At 35.3% G+C, this 15208-nt stretch overlaps 1 protein-coding gene across 1 annotated transcript; it reads left to right on the top strand.

Annotated features, from left to right (window-relative positions):
- Positions 1-1836: 1836 nt before the first annotated feature.
- On the top strand, positions 1837-13919 carry LOC125837595 (secreted RxLR effector protein 161-like). Its single transcript, XM_049516685.1, has 2 exons — positions 1837-2334; positions 13734-13919. The coding sequence occupies exons 1-2, from the start codon at positions 1837-1839 to the stop codon at positions 13917-13919; spliced, it is 684 nt and encodes a 227-aa protein (XP_049372642.1).
- Positions 13920-15208: the final 1289 nt, after the last annotated feature.

The following is a 15208-nucleotide window of genomic DNA, read 5'->3' as shown; positions in this document are numbered from 1 at the left end:
AAGGAATGGTACGTGTTTAAGATTCAATAGTAAAGTATGAATATGCTCAAGTCAATCATAGGGATAGACATTTACGAATAAAAACATAATTCAAATTAAGGGGTTGACACGAGTGTCAAATAACAGGGGATTTTGGTTGTAATTATCAACTACAGTAGCAGCAAATAACACAAAATAACAATAATGAGACGGGTTCTTGGGATGTGATTCGATTATAGGTTAATATAGACAAATGGGTAATTGCAATTGTTAGAAAATAGTTGTAAATTAGTGAATAGGCTAGACTATAGAGGAGGTAAACTTTCTCTCGAATAATTTACCCCGAATCAAGTCAGTTTCTCTCGAACACCAACAAGCAAGCAAATAAGAACAGCCTATGCCTTAGTCCATTCACTCTCTTGAGATGAATGTGTGGAAAAGGGTTTAGGATTCACTCTCTCTAGCTGAACCCATGACAACCCTATACCCACAGACCATCAATCAATAATCTTGATTTTAAAACCTCTCTCGAGCAGGCCAAAAACACGAAGGTAGAACTGCATTTGGAACTATAATCCTTTAATTTAAACCACAATTAATGACTAAAATCACTTCTAAACATCATTTAAACTAATAATTAGCAATACCCATAAGCTAAATCAACCCATAATCACATAATCACACCTCAAGAATTGGGGTTTTAGCTAGACATCATAAAATGATAAAAATCGTTACCAAATTGTGTTTCCATCAACTGGTAAGATTAATTTCATCTTTACAAAGGTCCAAATTGAAGAATCTCAAAGACCTACTTCCAATTTCTCAAAAATGGAAAACTTCAATTCTTCAAAGCTAAGGAAAACTTATCTCAATACTCTGAGTTCAAACTGTCTCAATACTCTGAGTTCAAACTGATTATGATAAAAAGCCATTAAGATTAATGTTTGAAAATGTATTTATAGTCACCAAAAAGATGATGCGAAGGGCCATTCAGCGTAGTAAGTCAAGCTCACTGATCGACTCAGCGATCCGCCCTTTGGTCAGTTCCATCGCCTTTTTACTTTGGCCTTCAGCATCCTCAAGTTTTGTAACTTTGGGCGATCTAGCACTGCATTGCGGAACCACTCGGCGACACGTCGGCTGCTCCTTTCTCTCGCCAAATTGATTTTCTTCTTTAGGGCTTGGCACACTGAAACTTTAGGCGAGATGGTGGCCAATCGGCGACTCGCCAAAGGGACTTGGCGATCACCATGCCTTCATTTCTTCGTTCTTTCAGGTCACTTTGTTCCTTTTTGCAAATTAGTGTCCATGCTTTGTTCCTCAATCCAAATACCTGGAAATCAAGGATTTTATATTAGTTATTGGCACAAAATAAGCATTTGAAGACACTAAATCTATCCAAATAAAGCCCTAAATGAGTCCAAACTGTGGACTCATCAAACAACCAGTGGGTTTCATTGTTAAAGGTCAAGAAAATGAGGTTTGTAAATAGAAAAGATCAATTTATGGCCTAAAGTACTATTCAAGGCAGTGGTACCTGAGATTTCATATGGGGGTGATGTCATTTGATTTCACCATGATCTATGAAGACCATTGCATCTATGTGAAAAATTTCAATGTAAATTTTGTAATTCCTTCTCTTTACGTAGATGATATTTTATTAGCTGGACTAATTTGGATTATGTGAAAACTTTCAAGTCATGGCTTTCAAAATCATTTGATATGAAAGATATGGATGAAGCAGACTATATATTGGGTGTTAAGATCCAAAGAAATCGTTCCAAGAAATTTTTAAGTTTATCTCAAGAAACTTATATAAAGAAAATATTACATTTTTGGATGAATAGTTGCAAATCCATGGACACTCATGTAGCAAGGGGTGAAACTTTAAGCCTTGAAATGTATCAAAAGACTGAAAAAGAAAAGGAAGACATGTCTCGAGTTCCTTATTCTAGTGTTGTCGGGAGTTTGATGTATGCTATGAGGTGTACTCGCCTTGACATTTGTTATGTTGTGAGTCTAGTTAGCAGGTATCAATCCAATCCTGGAAGAGATCATTGGAAAGCAGTAAAGAGAATATTTTGTTACTTGAAGGGAACTGCAGATCATACACTTTGTTATAGTGGATCTGATTTGTTCATAAGAGGTTATACAGATATTGATTGGGTTGGTGACCGGAATGATAGAAAATCAACATCCGGCTATGCATTCTTACTAAATGGTGGTGTTATTTCATGTAAAAGTAAGAAGCAAACTTGCACAGCTGTTTCAACCATGGAATCTGAATTTGTGGCTTGTGCGTCTGTAGTACAAGAAGTTGTTTGGTTAAAGATATTCTTTGAGCATTTGAATTTTGTAAAGGATTCTAAGTGTCTCTTGATTCTATATTGTGATAGTCAAGCGGCTATCGCATATACGATGGATCCTAAATTGTCACGACCCGAGCCTACACCCTGGACGTGGCCGGCACTCGAAGACCATTGTTGATCCCCAAGCGAACCCTCATCCTGGCTGACTACAAGCGGAAAACTGATTCAAGCATACAGAGCTTAAAAACTGAAATAAAAGTTCATAAAACTTAAATACAAACTTTAAGTCCAAAGAAAACTCTGTATAATAAAATATATACAACTCGCCATAAAAAGGCAACTTTAGTCTTTAAAACATTTAATAAAATAAATGATATAGACTTCTCAACTATATTGACTATCTATGAAGCCTCTAACTGATAAAGATGGAAGTCGGGACAAGACCCACGACATCCTAACAACTGATATAACTGAAAGGTAAATGAAATCCTCTGAAAGCAAGGAGGCTCACCATAGCTAACTTGAACTTTCGGATGTATCAACGAAGCTCCTGTTGATGATCCTGAATACCTGTGTCTGCATCACGAGAAGATGCAGGCCAAATGGCTCAGTACGTGGAATGTACGAGCATGTAAGAGGAATTCTAAAACATAAACATAAGCTTGAAACTTGATAGAAATGAAACATACTTACCTCTTCTCAAACTTACTCAACTCAAGGAATACTCAAGGGTACTCAAAACTACTCAAACTTACTCAACTCAGAAGTACTCAAGTATAAGATACTCAACTCCGAGATTAGATACTCAACTCAAGGATGTGATATTCTACTCAAAGATATGATATTCGACTCTGGATACTCAACTTTGAATACTCAACTAAATATGACTGAACTCATTTCACTATAAAGCAATTTAAAACAAGTGCAATATAAAGAAACAAACTGTTTAAAAACATGCTGTCAAATCTGTGTGTATGCAAGGATACAACATAACTCTAAAATGTATATAAAAATATAATAAACTGATGTATATAAAAACACAATAACTTTTGTGGGAGTTTCTCTAACCGACAACCATCACATAAGAGCTATAGTGATGATACATCGATCTACCTCACGCTGCCAGTGCATCCTATACCCAGCCAAAGGTATAGGACCTGAACTGCCTAATGGATCCACTAGTCTATTTCGAAAAAGGTTCATCTAAAAAGTATGACCCTTTTCTACCCATGGTGGCTACATGGTTTATAGAGGTTGTGAGTTGTCTAAAATCTCCCCCATATCGGTGCTCAATACTACTCCCAAAAATATACTAGCTCTTATGTCTTAAAAACATACTTTTTTCTGCTAGTTTGAGATAGCTCAAAACTTAGCTCAAAGGCTATCTTGGAAATCCCAGTTTCCTCTCTTGCTTCATTTAGAAAGCGATTACTCTTTTCTGAAAACTAGCCCGAAAGCTCTTTGGAAATCTTAGTTTCCGTTCTTATTTAAATGTGAAAACATTTATAAACTTTTTGGGAATACTTAGTCCCCATATACTTTTGAAGAAAAAAAACTTCAAACTTTACTCTTTAGTCTTTACTGAACTTAAAACTTAAGTCTTAAAACAAAGTTAAAACGTTTGTAAAAGACTTCTTAAAATATGGTTCATACCGAATTATGGACATGAACTACTCAATGTAAGGTTTTCAATAACCATAGATAGAACTCAAATACTTGGAACTCAAGAACTTCAATAATACTAATCATTTCAAGAATGCTCAACTCAGAGTTCATGCGGAATTATGAGCATGAACTACTCAACTCAATGACTCAAAGATACATCTCATCTCAAGACTGTTCGACTTATAATGTTCATGCGAAATTATGGGCATGAACAATTCAACTTAAGGACTTCATGGATAACATGTAATAGTCCCATGATTAGAAATATAATCTCAAAGGGGTTAGAAACTCAATACTTAAAAGGCTTAGAACTTGAAGACACCACTTTTCTAAAGGATGCTCAACTTACGACGTGCATGCGGAGTTTATGGGCATGAACGACTCGACTCAAGGGTCAAAATATCAATAAGGAATTCATGTACAACTCTTCTCATTCTCATACTTACTTTCTCAAAATTTAACTCAAATCGATGATGGATCTCAAAGGATTCGGAATTGAAGTCAAAAGCTTCCTTGAACTCTACTCTTAACTCTCTCTTGAATTTAAATTATGAATTCAAGAGTTATGATTCATGATATGAAGGATCTCAATAAAAATATAGTTATTCGATAATTAGGAATAGAACTTTTAAAAGAAACATGAATTCAAGAACTCACAATCAACTTATCTCAAGAATACTCAAATCTAGGGAAAGTATCCTAGATTACTCTTTTTCTGATCTGAAAGTAGATGTAGGGCGTGAGGACGAACTAGTCCAACACTATGATAGCCTTAGATACCTAGAAGAATAAGATTCTTGAAGAATCTTGAAGAATATTTAAGAATCTTGAAGAATCTTGAAGAAGAACTTGATTAGAAGCCTTGAAACCCTAGCTTGAAGGTAAACAATCAAGAAGACCTTTCTTGAGATTCTCGAGTTAGTTTCTTAAAATCTCTATAGACAAAAATTATGATTTTCATGAGTGAAGATGAAAATCTGATTGTTTTGAGCTTTTTAATTAGTCAAGAAATTCGTTGATGGTTTTCTTGGAGGTAAAAAGATAAAAACGATTATTTTCAATATTTTTCCGTCGGCTAATTCGTAACAGCACTGTATAGGTTACTAAAATAGTCATAACTTTTTACTCAGATATTGGATTGATGTGAAACTAGTGGGGTTGGAAAGTAGATTCAATTACCTTTAATTGGATAGGTTATGGCTCACGTAAATCTTAATATTCTAAGAGATATGGTCGTTTAAAGTTGACCCAAGTAGAATCTTACATCAAAACTTAATGAAACTTCAAGAACACTTGTCAAGAACTCATCAAGAACTTAAATCCTTAAATTTCAAGAACGAAATTACGCTGAATAAATCATGATTGGAATGTGGGTGAAAGAACCCAACACTATGGAAGCTTACATACCTCTTAGGGCTTAATCCCATGGTGACAATCCGCAACAACTCTCAAGCATCTCGACGAACGCTTCGATCCTTTCTCTTTTCTCCTCTTTTCTCTTCTTCTTTTCTCTTCTTGAACTCTCAACTAAAACCCTAGGTGTAAACTAGGATTATAAAACTGAACCTAATAGGATTAGACCCTTAAGACCTTAATAAAAACGAATTAAATCTGATTTGGTAAGGAAAAGACCAAAATACCCCTCTCTATTTTCGGCTGACCTTCCTTAACTGGTCAGCCTATCTTCAAAAGACCATATCTCACTCATCCGACCTCGAAACTTAGCAAACTCAGCGGCATTGGAAAGATAATTTAAAGATCTTCGCTATGGTATCTAGTAGCACACCTAATTCATCTTGATATAGGAATTATGGTCATTTGAAGTCGACCCAAAACTCATACTTAAGCATAACTTGCAAAATTTCAGATTTTGCTATTTCCAATTTAATTCTTTTTGAAACTCAAGGTGCTACATCTAGTGACCTTAACATTTAAGAAATTTTAAATTCCTTGGTAAAATCTCACTCACTACGAAGAACGGATTGAGTCTTAGTTCAAAAATTTTCTGGGGTGTTACATAAATATCACAGCAACACCAAACACATTGACATCAAGTATAACTTTGTGAGAGACGTAGTGGCAAGTGGAGAAATAACTTTGCAATACATTCATACACGTGAAATGATAGCCGATCCTTTTACGAAGGCCATTTCTAGAGACATGTTTGAAAAACATGTTAAGGCTCTAGGTTTGTGTAGAATATGATGATATTTTAGTATTGTAACTTGATTGTTATAATATTCTCTTCTATGTAATACTATTGTATTTATATTCAAATATCATATGCATGTGATAATTTTTAAGAAATAAAGTGTGTCGAACAAGTCACGAGATTAGCTCTCTCACACGAGTAATCGCCTCTTACATCAGGGAACGTGAAGAGATGAGTTTCACCACCATATTTTTACTTGTTTTATGATCCAGACAAAAGTTTCTCCAAGAAAATGAGTTTAAGGATCACTGAAGAGAGAAACTACGGTTTAACATCTGGAGGTGTTTAGACCAAGGTCTGTACGATGTTGAATAATCGAAAGAATGAGACACATATACCAATATAAGGTGTAAACATCGTAGCACGTGTTTCATACCACGTGTGTCAATCGATTAATGGCTCAATGAAAGAATGGTTCCCTGCTTCTTCATTGTGTGAGACCCCGCAAGGTTAAAATGGCTTTTCAATGAAATACCCTTTGACCTTTTACTGTTTCTTGAAGTTTCGATCGGTGTTGCTACTTTAGCATGTTACTAATAGCCATGAGTGATTCAGCAATGCAGTACATGTCTAGAAAAGTAGTTGATATGGAACAGATAGATTCGAGTAGAAAGGGAAGATGATTAAAATGAACAATTCAACTTGTATACATAAGCCGACTATTACACTCGAGTGTAATTTGTGTGTATAAAGTTAAAACGTAGACTCGAGTTCACCTCTATAAGAGGTTGAGGGATCGAATAAGTAACTACTGAAGCAGTGAATGACGTCTAGGGTATTGTGAGTAATAGTGTCCTTAAAATAGTAATGAATTCTTTCCACATGTGATTGGATTCCTATATAGGGCTTGTAAAACCTTACAGGTAAACTCTTCATGCTCACAGGTCGCATGAACTATTTGTCGTATGAATTGTGTGTCTGATTGATGTTGTGTTGGCTTGGGTCTTGTCCACCATGTGCGAAGTGGGAGATGTATGTTTTGGGTCATGGGTCTCCCATGTGGACCGACCCGACCCAATCTATCATGCCTTATCTAATTTAATTAATTAATTAATTGGATAATTCTTTTAAAAGGATAAGGCAGAAACAGTTACACTGTAATTGTTCGACCTCCCCTTAAAAGACTCCTAGTGGGAGTAACTTTTAAGAGACGTGAAACGTAAAAAGAGAGGAGAGGAAAAACGTGAGAAACAGAAAAACAAGCGATCAGTAAAGAAACAGAGAAGTGAGTTTCTTACACAAATCAATCAACACTCTCTAAGGAGACTCTTAGTTTGTGAACAAAGACCGATCTTTATTTCCTTGAGATTCAAAGAGTGATCTGAAGCAATTTTTTCTGACAACAAAATCAACAATAAATATTTGTGCTGCAAGTTACAAGGTACACATCTTGTTGTTGTTTTGCATTTAAAATTCCTTCAAGTATCCCTTAGCAAATACTAGAGGGTAGAAGAAATAGATTTAAGCTATATATATATATATATATATATATATATATATTTCGTTGCATGGTTCTCTCTGAATGTGTATATAATATAAATATGATTTCTCTAAGAATATGTTGGTGGAACGTTCAGATTTTTTATCTCTGAATTTCTGACAACTAAGTTATTGTAGAACAAGTGCTTTTAGTTCACTTTTTGTGAGATACAATGGCTTAATCTTAATTTGTGATTATTGCATATTTTAAAGAGGTGATGCTAGCATCATTATCTCTTCACAATAAATACTTGCACCTAAAGCTTTCACCTCTGTAAATCGTTTGTTTTGGTGTCACTTGGTTGTTAACTGGCTTTTTGCTTCAAAATTTATCTTGCACTTGACACCTTGATTTTTTTATTGTCAAATTCTACGGTGTATTATTAACCTCCTTTTATTGTGCTTCTGAATTTAATTTGCTCTTCAATTTTTCAGATTTCATGCTATTAATGTACATGCAACTCATCTATCATCTGATATACATATGCAGATTGTATTAACAGTACCCAAAAGAGATATGAACCCGAAGCCATTGAGCAATAGCTTTAGGAGAAGAAATGTCAGGTTTGAATTTGACGAGCACGCGTCTTGAGGAACTTTCCGTAGAAAATATGAGTCAAACTTTATCTTTAGATTTGAAAGATCTTGTATTTTGAAGAAATTTTCATCAAAATTAATAATTAAATGGATATTAGTGAAAAAGATGACTCATTTTTATCAAGGTGTCGAGAATTTTTAAAATCATGTCTTAACTATATATCTTAAGGAAATGTATTATAATTATCAGATCGTATGAGGAGTAAAAAGTTTGGAAAGTATAGTTCTCATATGAATGAATGTCTTCCCCGTAATTAATGGAAAAGTGACCTTAAGCTAATCTACTAGAGATTTTATATGAGAAAGTCATGATTTTGTTTTCTTGGGATACAAAAAGCTTTGGCAAAATACTCTCATAACTAATCACATATATGAAGGAAAAGATGAATTTATTATAGAAATAATGAAGAGTGAAAAATTAGAGAAGGCTCATCAGTCATCTAGGTGGGTTGTACACGGGAAGAAGTGCTCATGTAACACCCCAAAAATTTCTAAGTTAACACCCGAACTATTCTTCATTTACTTGTAGGGTCATATCAGGTGATTCTTAAATTTTCCATATGTGTTAAGGTAAATTCTTTAGTGTGGGAATGATTTTGGATATCAATTAAGGTCACTAAAAACTCCTAGCAAAAAGTTGCGTTGAAAGTTTTCTTACCGATTACGTTTTGATGTAAGCTTTTACTTGGATCAAGTTTAAACGACCATATATCTTAGAATATAAAGAGTTACGTGGCCCATAACCTATCAAATTAAAGATATTGAATCTTCTTTCCAACGCCACCAATTTCGCGTCAATCCGACTTTCGAGTAAAAAGTTATGACCATTTTAGTTACCTGATACAATGTAGTGACGAATTGCCGATGGGAAAACATTAAAAAGGGTCGGTTTTGTCTTTTTACCTCTAATAAAACCCTAAACGAATTTCTTAACTAATTAAAGGCTCAAAACAATTATATTTTCATCTCTTAATCCCCCATTCTCTTCTCTCTCAAACTCTAAGGTAAAACCCTAAGGAAAAATCAAAATAGAAGACTCCATTCAAGATTTTTTCCATCTTTTTCAAGATTCTTCTTCAAGCTAACTCTTTCTCCAAGAATTCCATTCTTTCCAACTCAAATTTCTCCATACAATTATGAATCACTAATGAAAATCATAATTCTTGGCCATAGAGATTTCAAAAAACTAATTCAATAATCTCAAGAAAGGTTTTCTTGATTGTTTACCTTCAAGTTAGGATTTCAAGGCTTCTAATCAAGTTCTTCTTCAAGATTCTTCAAGAACCTTGTTCTTCCAGGTAAGTAAGTCTATCGTAGTGTTGGACTAGTTCATCCTCACGCCCTACATCTACTTTAAAATCACTAAAAGAGTAATCTTGGGTTCTATCCCTAGATTTGAGTATTCTTGAGATAAGTTGATTTTGAGTTCTTGAATTCATGTTTATTTTTTAAATTCTATTCCTACTTATTGAATTTCTATATGTCATGCATTAAGATTCTTGAGTTGATTCGTTCATGTCTATATTTCAGCATGAACCATATGAATTGAGTATTTTTTTGATGAGTAGTATTGTTGAGTTCTGAGTACTGAGTTTCCATATTGCTATTAAGATTCCTAAGTTGAGTCGTTCATGTCCATAATTCCGCATGAACCCTATAAATTGAGTTATAAATCTTGAGAAGCTTTTTAAAGCCAACACTTGAGTTTTAAACTGAGTTTTTGAGAAAGTAAAGATGAGTTTTGAGAAAGAGTTTCTAAAACATTATTAGTATGACAATCGTGTATGCCATCAATGTTTAAGCAGTATGGTATCTAGTTATGCCATTAATGTTTATGTAGTATGATTACCCGAGTCATCAATGATCATATCACAATATGATTTTGATATATTTTAGAGAAAGAGTTTACAAATATGAATTGAGAAAGAGTATAAGGGAACTAAGTATTTCCAAAGGTATCAATTTTTACATTGATAAAAGAGAAACTTTGATTTGTAAATGAGTTATCAGTTCAAAGATATTTCAAGAGCAGTTACCTCTTTTAAGAGGATAGTTTGAGCAATTATCTCAAACCTGAGGAAGAGTAAGTTTTTTTAAACATTGAGCATGAGTATATATTATTGGGAGTAGTACTGAGCATTGATATGGAGATGAGTTCATAGAACTCACATTCCTCATAAACCATGTATGCCAACATGGGTACAGGAACATACTTTTTAGATGAATCCTAAGTGCCTTCAAGCAGAGCTTAGTGGATCCACTTAGTTGAGGTGTTCTATACTCCGGCAAGGTATATGACAGTTCTGGATGCATGGGCGAGATGAGGTATCATCACGTAGCTCATAGTGATGATTTTTGGTTACAGAATCTCCCAAATAGAGTTAAAACTGTATTTTTATTATATAACTTAATATGTCGAGTTCAGAGATGAGTAGGTATTTTGTTAAGTTTTAATGATTTCACTTCTTTATTTCTTTACATCCAGTTGAGTATATATATATATATATATATATATATATATATATATATATATATATATATAGTTCTTTCATTCAGTTGTTTGTTATTCAGTTATATTACATACTCGTACATTCAATGTACTGATGTCATTCGACCTACATCTTTTAATGATGCAGATACAAATTCTTAGGATCACAAGAGTCTGTTGAAATCACTTCATCTGCTCGTTAATTTTTTAGTAAGACCTCCTTGCTTCTAGAGGACTCCAATTTTATGAGTTGTTAGTAGTAGTTCTCTTGAGGAGTAGTGGGTCTTGTCCCGACACTCATCTTTATACAATAGAGGTTTCATAGATAGACAGTTTTGGAGAGTCTTTCAGTTTCAGATATTTTATTTAAAACTTATGTTTCATACTCAGTATATTCAGTGAAGTTTTGATATTCAATGTACTATTTTTAAACGTTTCTTTCAATTTGATGCTTATGTATGCTTGAGTTATTCTTCCTCTTGTAGTTAGCCAGGATAAGAATTCTCTTAAGGGCCAGCAATTGTTCTCGAGTGCTGGCCACATCCAGGGTGTAGGCTCGGGTTGTGACAGCTCATATGGTTGAAAGTTTTACAAAGAATAATCTTATATGTTGGTGATAATAAATAAAGGTGGATTCGAGAATTGAAGTTTATGGATTCTTATAATATTTTAATATTAATGGATATGAATAACTGAATTTACAATTAAATTTATAACTATATAATTGAGTTTGAGTAAAGTTTGATAAATTATCTCATGAACCCATAAACAGAGCTACGGATCCTCCATTCATAATATATACATATTGAAAAGTTATATTTTTTGTGAGGTCTAACCCATGTGGTAGTAAATCTCATGTGCCAAATTTACTTGGCTCAGAAATGAACTTGAGGATGAATGTAACACCCTAGATTCAAAATGAGCAAATAAAAGACTTTTGAGAAACCTACAGGTGCCACCGACGGAGGCCATCCACGGCTCGTGTGTGGGATTACAGACCGTAGGTGTGATTCGTAGGTCAGTTACCCAGTTTCTTAGAAAAGTCATGACCCACGATGGGACCTACAAATCATAGGTGGGACAACGGTCTGTGGTCCAGGTCTGTGGATCATGACCCTTAATACCTACTTTCTGAAGCCAAATGATGACTGACAGGATGGACCATCAGTCGACCTACAGTCCGTCGGTCAGGCCCATCGATGGCCTCATCACCTTTTAAGTTATGGTTGTTTTGGTTTTTTCCCCTATGCTTTGGACATTTAAAGTACATCGTTTTACAGCTAAACTACGTCGTTTCACTCAATTTTAGCCTAGTATTCTAGTCAGACTTTACCCTAAGCGATTCATTCACCAAAAATTCATCAAACATAGAGCAAAAGAGGAGAAAAGGGTCGACCAAGCCCTTCCAAGAATGCAAAAGGCTTTCTTCAGTTCTTGTCCTGAAATCAAAGGAATTCTCCATATATTTTGTCATCGGGTATGTGGGATTTCACTAGTGGGTTCCTTTCATCCACTAGGTTTCTAAAATTCAGTCAGATTCTTGATCCTTGATATTTTGTTTAGACCTAGGGTTTCTAAAACCTTGAAGAATTGTTGTGATATAGTTGTTATAGTGTTCCAAATTAAATTATCATGTTTTCGTGAAATCGTTGCTTAGTTCTTTGCGTGAAATTTCAGAACCCTAGTGGTGTAGATTCTTTTAGTTCATTAATTACACTTTCTAGGTTAGTTAAACAGATATATATGCTCCAGTTTCGAATGTTACATTGTCAGTTCTTAAATGTTGCATTCTCATATTTGCATGTCAGAATATTAAGCTCTCCAGTATTTCAATTATGTTGTGTTATACACATTTCCAGGCGAGAGTAGGCTTAGCATCGAGTTGGACAAGGGTTCAGCGTACGCTCATAGTCCCAGAACTACGTACCCCCATAGGATTATAAGTCCCCTTTGTGGGCATCAGATTTAGTGATCACGCCAATCATGCCTTTATACCCCTGGCAAGGTATATTGGGTCCTCTCGATGGGGAGTATACATTGGACTCCACGGTTAGCTCACGTGGTTTTATGTCGGTTAGTAGTAGCTCCCACAGTCAGACTCTAGTGCATTTGACCAGGTTTTCAGTTATACTTTAGTATTCAGTCTCTGCATGTTATATTGATAATCAGTACTTAGTCATTGCATTCAATTCAGTTCATTTCAGTATTACTATTCTGTTCAAATTATGTCACTGCTCAGTATATGTTTTGTTCATCTTATATGTTTGTTCAGCTATTATCCATATCATGCATGTTCAGTACATTCCAAGTACTGACGCATACTCTGCGCTACATCCTTTCATGATGTAGGTTCAGGTACTCTGTATCCAGATCACACTTAGATCGACTTATCGGTCCGTATTCAGCAGTTTCACTGGTGAGTCCTCATTCTCCGAAGACAATAGACATGCTTCTATTTTAGTCTTTTATTTCAATATTTCAGATTTTGCTAGAGTTAGTTGGGGGCATGTCCCAGCAACTTTAGTCAATAGAGGCTTTTTCAAACATAGTATTAGATTCAACTTTAGTTTTTGACTGATTGTTCACTATCACTAAATTCTTAGTAGTTTTATATATATTCAGACAAGTATTTGGGTATTCCCCACATTCAGTTAACTATTGTTTTAAGCTTCCGCATAGTATCCTTTATTCAGTTGTTTTAGTATGCTTATGATACGCCATTACAGGGTTAGCTTGGGATCACTCGTGATCCTAGGTCCTGTGTTTACGTCAATAGGGTAGCCTCGAGGCGTGACAAACTTGGATCAGAGCATTAGGTTTAAGAGTCCTAGGATTTCTGAATGTCGCACTAAGTAGAATCTCTTTCATGGGTGTGAAGTGCACCATAACTAATGAGAAGGAGGCTGCGAAGTGTTTTAAGAAAAACTTTACTCTCCTTGCTACTCTTGTCGTGTGTGAGGTATGATCCAATTTCTCCATTCTAATCCTTTGTTATGTGTTTCAGATCATGCCTCCTCATAGATTTTACGCATGGAATCCTAATGCACGCAACGCTAATGCAGTTCATGTAGTCCCAAACCATGAAGTTACGAATGTAGAGTTTCAGAATGTGACTCTTGGCTCAGAGTATAGGCAACCAGAACAATCAGTAGGTCCAGTTCCTACTAACACTATTGTTGGATCATTCTAGGAATAGATTGGTTACATTTCTGTTATGCCTCAGTCGATTGTAGAACTAGGATCATTCGGTTTCAGTTTCCAAACAAGCCAGTCTTAGAATGGAAGGGTAGTAGCTCAATGCATATGGGTCGATTTATCTATTACCTTAAGGCTAGAAGGATGATATCTAAAGGGTATATCTATCATCTAGTTCGGGTTAAGGATTCAAGCTCTAAAACCCCAACTATTGAGTCAATTCGAGTAGTAATTGAGTTTCCAGAAGTATTTCCAGAAGATCTTCCCGGAGTTCCTCCCGAAAGGGAAATTGACTTCAGAATTGATCTCCTTCCAAATACCCAGCCTATTTCGATTCCTCTTTAGAGAATGGCTCTAGCCGAGCTTAAGGAATTGAAAGAATAGTTGAAAGACCTTCTAGAAGGGCTTCATCAGACCTAGTATCTCTCCATGGGATGCTCCAGTATTGTTCGTGAAAAAGAAAGATGGTTCTTTCAGGATGTGCATAGACTATCGGCAGTTGAAAAAAGTCACAATCAAGAACAAATACCCTATCCCCAAGATTGATGACTTGTTCAACCAACTTCAGGGTGCTATTTATTTCTCGAGGGTAGAACTCAAATCTGGCTATCATCAACTCAGAGTCAGAGATAGTGACATTCCTAAGATAGCCTTGAGAACTCGGTATGATCATTATGAATTTGTAGTTATTTCTTTCGGACTAACAAATGCTCCTGCAGCTTTCATAGACTTAATGAGCAGGGTGTTCAAACAATATTTGGATTTGCTCGTTATTGTCTTTATTGACAATATCCTCATTTATTCTCGAAATGAGGAGGAGCATGCGACTCATATGAGAGTTGTTATGCAAACTCTCAAAGATCGCCAGTTATTCGTTAAGTTTAGCAAATGTGAGTTTTGGTTGCAGTCAGTTGCTTTCCTTGGTCATGTAGTATCTAGCGAAGGGATCCAAGTGGATTCTCAAAAAATAGAGGCAGTGAAGCAGTGGACCATCCCCACCTCTCCAACATATATCAGGAGTTTCTTGGGTTTGGCTGGTTATTACCAAAGATTCGTTGAAGGATTTTCAACCATAGCTTCCCCATTGACCAAGTTGACTCAGAAAAAGGTTAAGTTTCAGTGGTCAGATGAGTGTGAGAGGAGATTCTCAAAACTGAAAACTAGGTTGACTACAACTCCCATTTTGACTCTACTAGATGGTTCAGACGGTTATGTGATTTATTGTGATGCTTCCAGAGTCGGCATAGGTTGTGTGTTGATGCAGCAAAGTAAGGTTATAGCTTA

The sequence above is a fragment of the Solanum verrucosum genome, unplaced genomic scaffold, assembly GCF_900185275.1.
Source record: "Solanum verrucosum unplaced genomic scaffold, falcon-dt-bn FXZP01000263.1, whole genome shotgun sequence".
NCBI classification, from domain to species: Eukaryota; Viridiplantae; Streptophyta; class Magnoliopsida; order Solanales; family Solanaceae; genus Solanum; species Solanum verrucosum.
Note: the sequence above shows the minus strand (reverse complement) of the source record. Positions and strands in the feature narration are given on the sequence as shown.